This window comes from Bubalus kerabau, chromosome 13 (genome assembly GCF_029407905.1).
Source record: "Bubalus kerabau isolate K-KA32 ecotype Philippines breed swamp buffalo chromosome 13, PCC_UOA_SB_1v2, whole genome shotgun sequence".
NCBI classification, from domain to species: domain Eukaryota; kingdom Metazoa; phylum Chordata; class Mammalia; order Artiodactyla; family Bovidae; genus Bubalus; species Bubalus kerabau.
In genome coordinates, this window is record NC_073636.1 from 40,765,237 (window position 1) to 40,777,726 (window position 12,490).

The window sequence follows — 12,490 nt, forward strand, 5'->3', positions numbered from 1 at the left end:
ACCCTGCAGGAATTCTCCCTTTTATGAAGCCACCTTGGACAAGGTAGGAGAACATATTTTATCTACAATTTGTCATCTTGATTTATAAGTGGTTAATATTTGAACAGATGGCATGAAGGTCTCCATGCATCCTCTTGCTGTGGACCTAACATATTGAAAAGGAGGCTGAGTAACATCATCATTTTATTTATTTTTAAAATTTTATTGGAGTATAATTGCTTTACAATGTTGTGCTAGTTTCTACTGTACAGAAAAGTGAATCAGCTATACGTAAACATATATCCCCTCTTTTATGGGTTTCCTTGCAGACCTTTGAATGGTCCATCTCTTCTGTTGATGATTTATTTCCTAGTTTAAGTCACACCTGGCACACAAGTAAGTGAAATTAATGGCTGAGAAGAAAAAACACAAAAGAAGTGAAGAATAAGAGACTAAAGAAATTCTACAGCTTCTTTTTTCCTGTGGGTTTTAGAGAACAGTTATTGTTCTTCAAGAAGTTTTCCCCCAAATGAGTGATGATGATAATGATAAAAATGGATTCTTCTTCCTATGTCCTGGGCCCCCTTCTAAACACTCATACACACTAATGAATCTTATCATTATAGAAACAACACCGGCAGATCCTGCAGTAACAGCCTCCCAGTTTTACACATGAGGAACCCTGAGCATGAAGAGGTGATTTGTGCGTGGTCACACAACTGGACAGTGGAAGAAGCAGCAGGCTCCAGAGTCCCAGATGAAGTATTGTCCACCCAGCTCTGTGCAGAAATGTCAACTTTGCAAGCAACTTGCTAGCAAGTTCCCCCTCTTTACCAAACATTAATATAACCTGCAGCCTTAGCCACAGCCTGAGGGGCAGCACAGACTTTCAAGTAACAGGGTTCTACTGTCAGGGTTGAACACAGTTGCTAAGGACTGAGCATTTTGTCTTTTTCATATTTTGTTCTGCATTTAAGTGCTGGTATGGGAACAAACCCTTTCATGGATCACAGCCGTGTCATGGCAAAGGGGCTTGTGTAACTCAGTGAAGCTATGAGCCATGCCATGCAGGGCCACTCAAGACAGAGGGGTCATAATGAAGAGTTCTGACAAAACATGGTCCACTGAAGGAGGAAATGACAACCCACTCCAGTATTCTTGCTGCAAGAACCACGTAAACAGTATGAAAAGGCAAAAAGCTATGACAATTACTAATAACCCCAGGAAGAATGACGTGACTAGGCCAAGGCAGAAATGACGCTCAGTTATGGATGTGTCTGGTGGTGATAAGCAAAGCCCAATGCTGCAAAGAACAATATTGTATAGGAACCTAGAATGTTAAGTTCATGAATCAAGGTAAATTGGGTGTGGTCAGCAGGAGATGGCAAGAGTGAACATTGACATCTTAGGAATCAGCACAGTAAAAAGGACAGGAATAGACAAATTTATTACAGATGACCATTATATCTACTACTGTGGGCAAGAATTCCTTAGAAGACATGGAGTAGTCAACAAGTCCATAGTCAACAAGAGTTGACCCTCGTAGTCAACAACAGTTGGAAACGCAGTACTTGGATGCAACTTCAAAAACGACAGAATGGTCTCAGTTCATTTCCAAGGCAAACCATTCAACAACACAGTAATCCAAGTCTATGTCCCAACCACTGATGCCAAAGAAGCTAAAGTTGACCACTTCTATGAAGATCTACAACACCTTCCAGAACCAACACCAAAAAAAGATTTCCTTTTCATCACAGAATATTGGAATGCAAAAGTAGGAAGTCAAGAGATATCTAGAATAACAGGCAAGTTTGGCTTTGGGGTGCAAAATGAAGCAGGCAAAGGCTTACAGGGTTTTGTCAAAAGAACATTCTGATCATAGCAAACACCCTTTTCCGACAATACAAGAGATGACTCTATACATGGATATCACCCACCAGATGGTCAATATCAAAATTAGATTATGTTTGCAGCTGACAATGGCACCCCACTCCAGTACTTTTGCCTAGAAAATCCCATGGACGGAGGAGCCTGGTAGGCTGCAGTCCATAGGGTCGCTGAGGGTGGGACACAACTGAGCGACTTTACTTTCACTTTTCACTTTCATGCATTGGAGAGAGAAACGGCAACTTATTCCAGTGTTCTTGCCTGGAGAATCCCAGGGACGGGGGAGACTGGTGGGCTGCCGTCTATGGGGTCACACAGAGTCTGACACGACTGAAGCGACTTAGCAGCAGCAGCAGCAGTAGCTCAGAAAATGAGCTCTTTACTGCAAAATTCAGGCTTAAATTGAAAAAAGCAGGGAAAACCACTAGGCCATTCAGTGAAAAAAGAGTATTAGTTACTCAGTCCCATCTGACCCTTTGCTACCCCATGGACCATACAGCCTGCTAGGCTCCTCTGTCCATGCGATTTCCCAGGAAAGGAAAGTGGGAGAGGGTAGCCATTCCCTTCTCCAGGGGATTTTCCTTACCCAGGGATCGAATCTGGATCCCTGCAAGGCTGGCGGATTCTTTACCCGCTGCGCCCTTAGGGATGCCAACACTCAGCAAATTCTGGGAAGAAGGGAGGGAAGGAGTGTATGCACCTAGTCAAATTAAAGCAGTTTGATGCCTACCCCCGCAAAATAGACCCATCACGGGATTACTCTAGCCCAGCCTCCATCCTCTCTACCCGTGGAGGGGCGAGGATCAGGGGTCATCTTCAGACCTGGCCTGTGGAGAAGGGCCCCGCCCGAAGGAGGGCCAGGGTCTCTCCCACAAGAACTCCGAACGGTTAGAGGAGAGGAAAGCCCCAGTCTCCCGGCAGGGGTGGCGTGGGGGTGGTACAGTGAGGCCCTGGACACCAAGTTACAAGCCCCCCTCTCCACCACCCGTATGCAGACTCGGCCCGCCCTCTTCCGGGGCGCCCCGCCCCTCTTGGCCGTTTGTCCCGCCTCTGCACGGCGTCCCGCCCCCGAGGCCGTCTGCCCCGCCCCTCCACGGAGCCGAGCCCCGCCCCCTGCGCGGCGTCGGGGCGCCGTGTCGGCTCGCGGTGCATGTTGGGGCTGTCGCCTAGGACAACCTGGACCTCAACCGTCCCATGACGGAGCCGAGTGGCCGCGGCTGTGGGACGCGCGGGGCTTCCGCGCTTCCGAGCCCCGACTACTACGAGCATGTGGCCCACCTCCAGCAAGGGCTGCGGAACAGGTACGGCCTAGCTGGGGTGGGGGCGGGGAGTCGGCCGGCCCGAGGGTCCACGGGAGCCCCGCCCCCGACCACGGTTCCCCTGGGCCTGAGTCCAGACCAGCCCTGTCCCCCAAACTCCCGGAGGACGGAGTTTACCGGAGACACTGCCCTCCACCCCTCCGTGGGAGGTCCCCAGCGGGAATGTCCCTGGATGCGCCCAGGAGTGAAAGCCGGAGTCTCCTGCCTGTCACTCTCAATCAAAGCGTGTGAGTTTCTCTGGTCCCCTTCCACACTCCCCCTCCCCGGCCCTTCAGGTTGTCATCACGCCCTGACAGCTGCGCTCCCTCGGTGATGACAGGCCCAGGAACGCAGGCGGGAGAGTATGTGTGTGTGCGTGTGTTTGTCAAACATGCGCCCTGTTTAAATGCACAAGACTTTTACAGGGCCAGATTTCCAGCGGGAGAAGTCCCAACTTTAAGATGGTTCCTGATACGTTGATTAAGACATGAAAAGATGAGAATCACTGAAAACCGTTTGATCACTGTAAAGAGAGAAAATTACAAAGCAATTTACTACAAATATCTACATAAAAGATTGGTTGTTGAAGCTATTATTTAGCTGCTAAGTTAATTGGAGTTGGAAATCTCATTAGTCGACAAGAAAGGAAATAGAATTTTGGATCTCTTGATAAATAGCACTTTTAATGAGTGTTTAAAAGTTACAGAGTCATTTTACTGAAGAGGGGTGCTGCACGCGGTGATGATTCTGAAATGACAATAGTTACATGTAAGGTAAAGGCAGAAGTTACTGGTTTTGAAAAGGAATTGTATTCATCCTATGCTAAATTTAATTCCTGTCAGACTATTTATAGAGCATCTGCAGCAGACTTCCTTAATCTTCCTCACCTTTAATTTATTATTATTTATTTTGTTTAACTCTTAATCTTTCTACGTCTTGTTTTCTTTCTGACATACCACTGCGCACCCACCCACCCACTCACCTCTCCTCCAACTTAAAAAAAATTCAGTTCTTGTAGTGCCTTCCCTGTGCCAAGTATGTATCAACCAATTCCTGACTTATGTGCATTCTTCAAGACTTGTAGGTAATGCATCTAGTGACTCGTATCCTGCCTACACTGAGAATTCCAAGAGGACAGGAGCCATATAGAGCTGGACCTTCGGCTCATGTTAGAGTACCTGAAATGGCAGAGGGACTGGATACATGTTTATTGAATGAGTAGAAGTGTCAGCCAGCTAGTGTCCCCCAGCTGGTGTCCAAAGTCAACCAGCTGGTGTCCAGGAGTTGGGAATGTGGTATGTAGAACTGAGTAGCCACTCATTTACCACTAAATAGTGACCATTTTCTGGTCAATCAGGAAAACTGGCATCATGATATTTCAAAAATGGTATTAAATGCACACACCTGATAATTAAGGGACAAAACATTGCTCTGTGCATCATACACTTAAAGGGCTTGTTGACTCTATTCTGTTAAAAGAGTGGCTTCCTTACCACAGGCCTTGAGTTATTTGTATCTCTTAACCCATGTTCTAATTTTATTTTTATTTTAATTTTTTGGTCTTACCATGTGGCATGTGGGATCTTAGTTCCTGGACCAGGGATCAAACCCACAACCCCTGCATTAGAAGTGCAGAGTCTTAACCATTGGACCACCAGGGAAGTCCCCCTTAACCCAGGTTCTAATTTTAAAATGTTACTAGTTTGAATCATAGCATTAAAAAAAACAAAAACTAAGTTAATTGTGAGTTATCATTTTTGTTTCCTGTGCTCAGAACACCTGGCCGTTTATAGTCCTTATGGTATGATAACTGTGTAATGATTATTACTCACTTTATGTTTAATACTTAATGGTTGCACTGTTAAGCAAGGTGAGGCTGTTGAAATTATATAAGGAATCTGAGTCATGCTTTATAGCCTATTCATGGTTCTGCCTTGGGAGGTTTTTTTTCATTTTTGAGTCAGTATAAATCTGTTACTGTGTGTATTCATTTTTCATTTTAAAAAGTCCCTAACTAACTCTAATGCATAGGTAATAAACACAGAGGCAAATAACTTTGGATGCAGAGAAAACTGCAAGAGAAATGTAGAAACCAAGCTTCTAGTTCATGAACAGTTATGTGACCTTGAGCTGGTCATTCAGCTTCTCTGACATGTTCATCACCAGAGATAGGGGCTTTGAGGTAAAGTAAGGCCAGAGATTTTTTTTTTGTCTAGTAGAGCAGTGAGATTCTCTTTTGTCTAACAGAAGCAAAAGATATTAAGAAGAGGTGGCAAGAATACACAGAAGAACTATACAAAAAAGATCTTCACAAAGATAACCACAATGGTGTGATCACCAACCTAGAGCCAGACATCCTGGAATGCGAAGTTAAGTGGGCCTTAGGAAGTATCACTATGAGCAAAGCGAGTAGAGGTGATGGAATTCCAGTTGAGCTATTTCAAATCCTAAAAGATGATGCTGTAGAAGTGCTGCACTCAATATGCCAGCAAATTTGGAAAACTCAGCAGCTGACACAGGACTGGAAAAGGTTGGTTTTCATTCTAGTCCCAAAGAAAGGCAATACCAAAGAATGCTCAAACTACCGCACAATTGCACTCATCTCACACGCTAGTAAAGTAATGCTCAAAATTCTGCAAGCCAGGTTTCAACAGTACGTGAACCGTGAACTTCCAGATGTTCAAGCTGGATTTAGAAAAGGCAGAGGAACCAGAGATCAAATTGCCAACATCCGTCAGATCATTGAAAAAGCGAGTTCCAGAAAAACATCTGCTTTATTGACCATGCCAAAGCCTTTGACTGTGTGGACCACAACAAACTGTGGAAAATTCTTCAAGAGATGGGAATACCAAACCACCTGACCTGCCTCCTGAGAAATCTGTATGCACGTCAGGAAGCAACAGTTAGAACTGGATATGGAACAACAGACTGGTCCCAAACTGGTAAAGGAGTACATCAAGGCTATATATTGTCACCCTGCTTATTTAACTTATATGCAGAGTACATCATGAGAGACACTGGGCTGGAAGAAGCACAAGCTGGAATCAAGATTGCTGGTAGAAATATCAATAACTCACATATGCAGATGACACCACCCTTATGGCAGAAAGTGAAGAAGAGCTAAAGAGCCTCTTGATGAAAGTGAAAGAGGAGAATGAAAAAGTTGGCTTAAAGCTCAACATTCAGAAAACTAAGATCATGGCATCTGGTCCCATCACTTCATGGCAAATAGAAGGGGAAACAGTGGAAACAGTGTCAGACTTTATTTTTTGGGGCTCCAAAATCACTGCAGATGGTGACTGCAGCCATGAAATTAAAAGATGCTTGCTCCTTGGAAGAAAAGTTACGACCAATCTAGACAGTATATTAAAAAGCGGAGACATTACTTTGCCAACAAAGGTGTGTCTAGTCAAAGCTATGGTTTTTCCAGTAGTCATGTATGGATGTGAGAGTTGGTCCATAAGGAAAGCTGAGCGCCGAAGAATTGATGCTTTTGAACTGTGGTGTTGGAGAAGACTCTTGAGAGTCCCTTGGACTGCAAGGAGATCCAACCAGTCAATCCTAAAGAAGATCAGTCCTGAATAATCATTGGAAGGACTGATGCTGAAGCTGAAACCCCAATACTTTGGCCACCTGATGCGAAGAACTGACTCATTTGAAAAGACCTGATTCTGGGAAAGATTGAAGGTGGGAGGAGAAGGGGACGACAGAGGATGAGATGTTTGAATGGCATCACTGACTCAGTGGACTTGAGTTTGAGTAAACTCTGGGAGTTGGCGATGGACAGGGAGGCCTGGCATGTTGCAGTCCATGGGATCACAAAGAGTGAGACACGACTGAGCAGCTGAACTGAACTGAGAGCAGTGAGCCTTAAAGTAAAAGGAAGTTGAAAGCTGTTAGTTTTGCAAAGCAATGAGCAATGAATATTATTGTCTATATCCTATTTCAGTGTTTGGATGTACCTGTTTGTTTGATCAATCCCAGTGACCGTAAGGACCTTTGTGTCCTAAAACTGGAGCTGTTTTGATATCTGCAACCGCAGGTAGTCACAGCTGGTTTGTCAGTCTGGAAATGTCCTGGGAATGAAAGAGAAAAACAACTTGTCTTTTCTCAGTTCTCTTAAGAGGTGGGCCATCGCAGTGTTTAGTTCAGGTCAGTCGCTTAGTCGTGTCCAACTCTTTGCGACTCCGTGGGCTGTAGCACGCCAGGCCTCCCTGTCCATCACATACTCCTGGCAGTCCACTTCGTAAATGGTATATTTTTAACCCACATTGTCTTAGCTGTTGTCACATACAGATGTAATTTTATATTCTGAATTTTTTCCTTTTTGTATAAGGTGTTTTCTCCTCATTGTGATGAACACCAGTCACTGAATCTAAAAGAGCCTGATGCAGTGATTTGTTACAATGTATCTAGTGCCACAAGCATGGTAGCAACATGAATGTGGAATCAACTCTTAAAATCATATAAAAACATCCCTTTGAAAGGCTATTAACCAACCCCAGTTTTTTCAGTGTCGGTATTGATTCCAAGTGAGATACCATAATAGTCCAGAAATTGATGCTGAGATATTTGTTGAGTAAAGCTGAAGATGGTATTGAGACAAAAACAGAATAACAAGTGGCTTATAAGGAGAAAACTAAAGCTCGTGGCTGGTGCTTTGAGGACCACCCAGGTGTGTAAAACTTCAAAAGGTCAGGTCTAGGATGAGGTGATGGAAACTGGGACCTGTGAATATACATCCCAGGGCTGGGTATTTAAAGATTTTGAAATAGAGATTTAAGGTGCAGAAATTGCAAGATGATCCTCCCAATAAGCCTTTCTCTGGCTTTTTTGTTGGGGTAAATATCTTAAGGCTTAGATTGAGAAGAACAGATAGGAAAGCCAATGTCAGAGTGCTGCCGTGTGGATGTGTTTAGAAGAATGAGCCTGTGAGGAAGAGTTAATGAGATCAGCATCATTTTGTCTGGAATTAGAAGGCCAAGAGGTGTTTGACTGTGATTTTTCAGTTTTTGAAGTGTTAGAGTAGAGAAGTGTGACCAGTGGATGTCTGTGTGTAGTGAAGATAGAGTAGGAACGAGGAAGTTTTACATTCTTTATTGAAAAGAACTGGTTGTTTGAGAGCTGATAGATTTCCATAAAGACTGTGGTCCTTCCATGTGAGGTCATAGGTGAATTTTTAAAATTATTTTAAAACAAGGCCAAGCTTACAGAAAAGTTGCAGGTAAATAGGACAAAGACCTCTAATATTCCCTTCACCCAGATCTCTCAACTCTTAACTTTTTATTTCATTTTCTTTCCCCCTTTCTATTTGTCTGCCTGTCTAAAAGCACGAGACTTGTCCAAACCATTTGAAAAGTGCAGGTATGTGATGCCCCTGACATGATTACCATATAACCCTTCTTGTCAGGAAACTAACATCCATATACCAATCCACAAACTCCAATCAAATTTCAGCAGCTGTCTTAACACCTTTTTTTTCCTGGTCCAGAATTCCACCTGTGAACCTGTGTTAACGTGTCTCTCCAGCCTCTCCCAGTCTGGACACATTCCCCTGTCTTGACCTGTCTTTCGTGTTCCTCACAGTTTCATAGGCTATACCTCTCATCCCAGAGGATAACCCTCCAGCTGGGTCCGTCTCATGGTTCCTTGCAAACGGACAATGATCATGCTTTCCTGGCAGGAGCACCATAGGCCTGAAGCAGAACATCAGGGACAAAAGTCATAGCCATGTTTAAGGACCTTCTGCCCTCGTCATTTAGTGTTAAACAAGCCACTCCTTGTTATCATACTGATTGTGAAATTTTAGACGGGGAATAAAAATCTCTAACATGGAAGGCGTTATGCCATATTTACTTCAAGTTCACTCTTAGAAATGAGAAAGTAAAGATCTGTTTGAAGCTACTAGTTTAAAATTGGTGATTCTACAGTTTTTTTTCTTTTTTAAACATAGGCACTTCCCAGCTAAGGAATGGGTTGTGTTCCACAAGCAGAGATTAGGTGTTTGGGTTTTGGACACCATTTTCCCTTTAAAAGAATTTTGGCTAAATAGTGGTTTTCATTCTAGATTACGTTGAGCAGAGAAATTTACTTATAATAAAGCTAACAGTATAACCTTTGGGGGTTTTAAGGGAAAAAAATGACTGAAGGAAAATAGAAACTAACAATCAAGGGCTCCCAAGTGACCATGCCTCAGCCCTTTCCCACAGGAAGCCACTGAACCCTTCCTTTGCCAGAATCCTTGTCTTTGATTCACAGTCTTTTTTTTTTTTTAAGACATTATACGATTTCTTTTTCACCCTTAGTTAATGTTAGCTTAAATTAGCAGCATGGCTTCAGTTGAAGCTGTTACTCTGGTGGTCATGGAGCAGAGTCTGCGGCTGAAACTCCCCAGGGCTCTTTTTGAGGCTGGAATGGCTTCCTGTCCAGTGGTTTTCCTCTCCAGCCCCTGGGTTTTGGCCACTGCCACCGTTTCTGCCGCCCAGTTTCCCCTGCTTCTCACCAGACCAGGTGTGCAGGTGGGCATGCCCGCTCTGTCCTCCAGCTTCCTGCCAGCACTCATCAGAAAGCTCAGAAGCCTGCGTGGCGTAGCTCCTGGGAATGGCTGTCAGTGATCGATCATGATGGTGTTTCCAGGTTATACAGGGAAACGCCCCCAGATCACAGTCATGGTGTCAGGGACCTGGTCTCCCCTAAACGTGAGTGAGGCCAGGTCTGCTTCTTAGAGACCCCTTCCTGACTCAGCCATGAGGTCCTGCCCAGGATCATCTGGTGGAAAACAGAATGAGCCCCCAACCTGCAGTCCAGGATGGTTTTAGGGTAGCCTCATGTCTAGACCTGGCGGAATCCTCAGAGATGGATCTTAGCTCTCAGAGATGCTGGCCATGTTGTATTTTACATGTTTATCTTGTGTATTGTCTGTCCTTACCTCTTGAATGTCACTGGTTTAGGGTAGGAGCCTTAGTTGGCTCATTCACCAAATCAATCTCCAGAACTAGAGCAGAGCCTGGCTCATGAAGGCACTCAAGAAATAACACTTGGGGAGTGAATGAACCTGCTTTCTAGGCTTTGCTCACTGCATTTCCACATTTATTTCAAAAAGCTTGTTCTTTTTGCTTCATACTGGTGTCCTTTCTGCTTTTTGACTTCCCTAGTGACTGCTAAGTTCTTGTGTCTTGAGTTTCACATGCAGCTGGCATTTTCTGCTTCTTAAACCAGAGAGGGTTTCCCTAGTAGCGCAGCTGGTCAGGAAGATCCCCTGGAGAGGGGATAGGCTCCAGTATTCCTGGGCTTCCTTGGTGGCTCAAACAATAAAGAATCCGCCTGCAATGCGGAATACCTGGGTTCAACCCCTGCGTTGGGAGAATCCCCTGGAGAAGGGAGCGGCTATCTATTGGAATATTCTTGCCTGGAGAATTCCATAGACAGAGGCACCTGGGAGGCTATAGTCCATGGGGTTGCAAAGAGTCAGACATGACTGAATGACTTTCACTTTCTTTTCACTTCAGACCAGAGAAGCATTTTCAAAAAGGAGATCATGTTCTAAATTTGACTGCCTGTTACTGACCAGTGTAATTTATTCATGAAATGTTTCTTTATTATAGCGAAAAGAAGAGATTGGACCTGGAAAGGAAACTTTATGAATATCATCAGTCTGATGTATGCAGGTAAGATAGGACAGCAGAAAATTTTAAGACCAGTTTGCCTGGCTCAGATGGTAGAGAATCTGCCTGCAATACAGGAGACCTGGGTTTGATCCCTGGATCGGGAAGATACCATGGAGAAAGAAATGGCAACCCACTTCAGGATTCTTGACTTGAAGGAAAATCCTGTGGACAGAGGAGCCTGGCAGACTACAGTCCATGGGGTTGCAAAGAGTCGGACATGACTTAGCGACTAAACAACAATCAAAATTTAACCCTAATATATGTTACAAATACCATAGTTGTAGTCCTGTTATTATTTCTTATTTTTGATGTGTAAATGTTTCAAGTAAACACTGCAATTTCATATAATCACTATCAAGTATAAGAATAAATTTGATTAAAATAGATTTTTAAAATTACTATATTTTCATTATTTGGTATCTGTGTAATTTCAGGAATCTATTTTGCTTAAATATCTTAAAAATAAGACACATTATAGTCTTATCTTTTGGGTCACAATTTAAACATAGTGAATCTGTGAGTGATTAAGGCATAATTATTATAGCTGACCTTTCAACAAAATATTAGGCAGGGTTATGTGGTATCTCATTTTGGAGTTTCCAAACATTTCTTTATTTTGGGGAGCTCCAAAATCACTGCAGATGGTGACTGCAGCCATGAAATTAAAAGATGCTTGCTCCTTGGAAGAAAAGCTATGACCAACCTAGACAGTATATTAAAAAGCAGAAACACTACTTTGCTAACAAAGGTCCATCTAGTCAAAACAATGGTTTTTCCAGTAGTCATAGGTATGGATGTAAGAGTTGGACTGTTAAGAAAGTTGAATGCTGAAGAATTGATGCTTTTGAATTGTGTTGGAGAAGACTCTTGAGAGTCCCTTGGACTGCATGGAGATCGAACCAGTCCATCGTAAAGGAAATCAGCCCTGAATATTTACTGGAAGGACTGATTCTGAAGCTGAGACTCCAATACTTTGGCCACTTGATGCAAAGAACTGACTCATTGGAAAAGACCCTGATGCTGAGAAGGATCAAAGGCAGGAGGAGAAGGGGACAACAGAGGATGAGATGGTTGGGTGGATTTGATGAACATGAGTTTGAGTAGGCTCTGGGAGTTGGTGATGGATGGGGAGGCCTGGTGTGCTGCAGTCCACGGGGTCTCAAAGAGTCGGACACAACTGAGTAACTGAACTGAACTGAAACGTTTCTTCACAATTTGAGCAGAGTTACAACCCATATGCTATTATAAAATATTTTCATAATACAGTGCATTATTGCAGTTTCTAACAAAAATTTAAAATATCTAAATGAGACCTTTTGGAGCACTTTAAATTTCTAAATTTTTTAAAATGTTTATGGGTTATAGTGTATAGTTTGATTCTGTTTCTATATGAGCAGGTAGGAGAAGGCAATGGCAACCCACTCCAGTACTCTTGCCTGGAAAATCCCATGGATAGAGGAGCCTGGTGGGCTGCAGTCATGGGGTTGCGAAGAGTCGGACATGACTGAGAGACTTCACTTTCCCTTTTCACTTTCATGCATTGGAGAAGGAAATGGCAACCCACTCCAGTGTTCTTGCCTGGAGAACCCCAGGGATGGCGGAGCCTGGTGGGCTGCTGTCTATGGGGTCGCACAGAGTTGGACACAACTGAAGCAACTC

General features: G+C 43.7%; 1 protein-coding gene across 4 annotated transcripts in view; it reads left to right on the top strand.

Moving 5' to 3' along the window:
* Positions 1-2,956: 2,956 nt before the first annotated feature.
* KIZ (kizuna centrosomal protein) overlaps positions 2,957-12,490 on the top strand; it is a 91,999-nt gene continuing 82,465 nt past the window's right edge. For 2 of the 4 annotated variants that reach the window (XM_055544103.1, XM_055544105.1), the window contains exons 1-2: positions 2,957-3,167; positions 10,769-10,831. In XM_055544103.1, the coding sequence (XP_055400078.1) occupies positions 3,061-3,167; positions 10,769-10,831 (170 nt within the window). In that variant the 5' untranslated portion in view covers positions 2,957-3,060. Of the gene's footprint in view, positions 3,168-10,768; positions 10,832-12,490 lie in introns of those variants that run through there. The other 2 variants (XM_055544104.1, XM_055544106.1) reach the window with 2 other exon arrangements.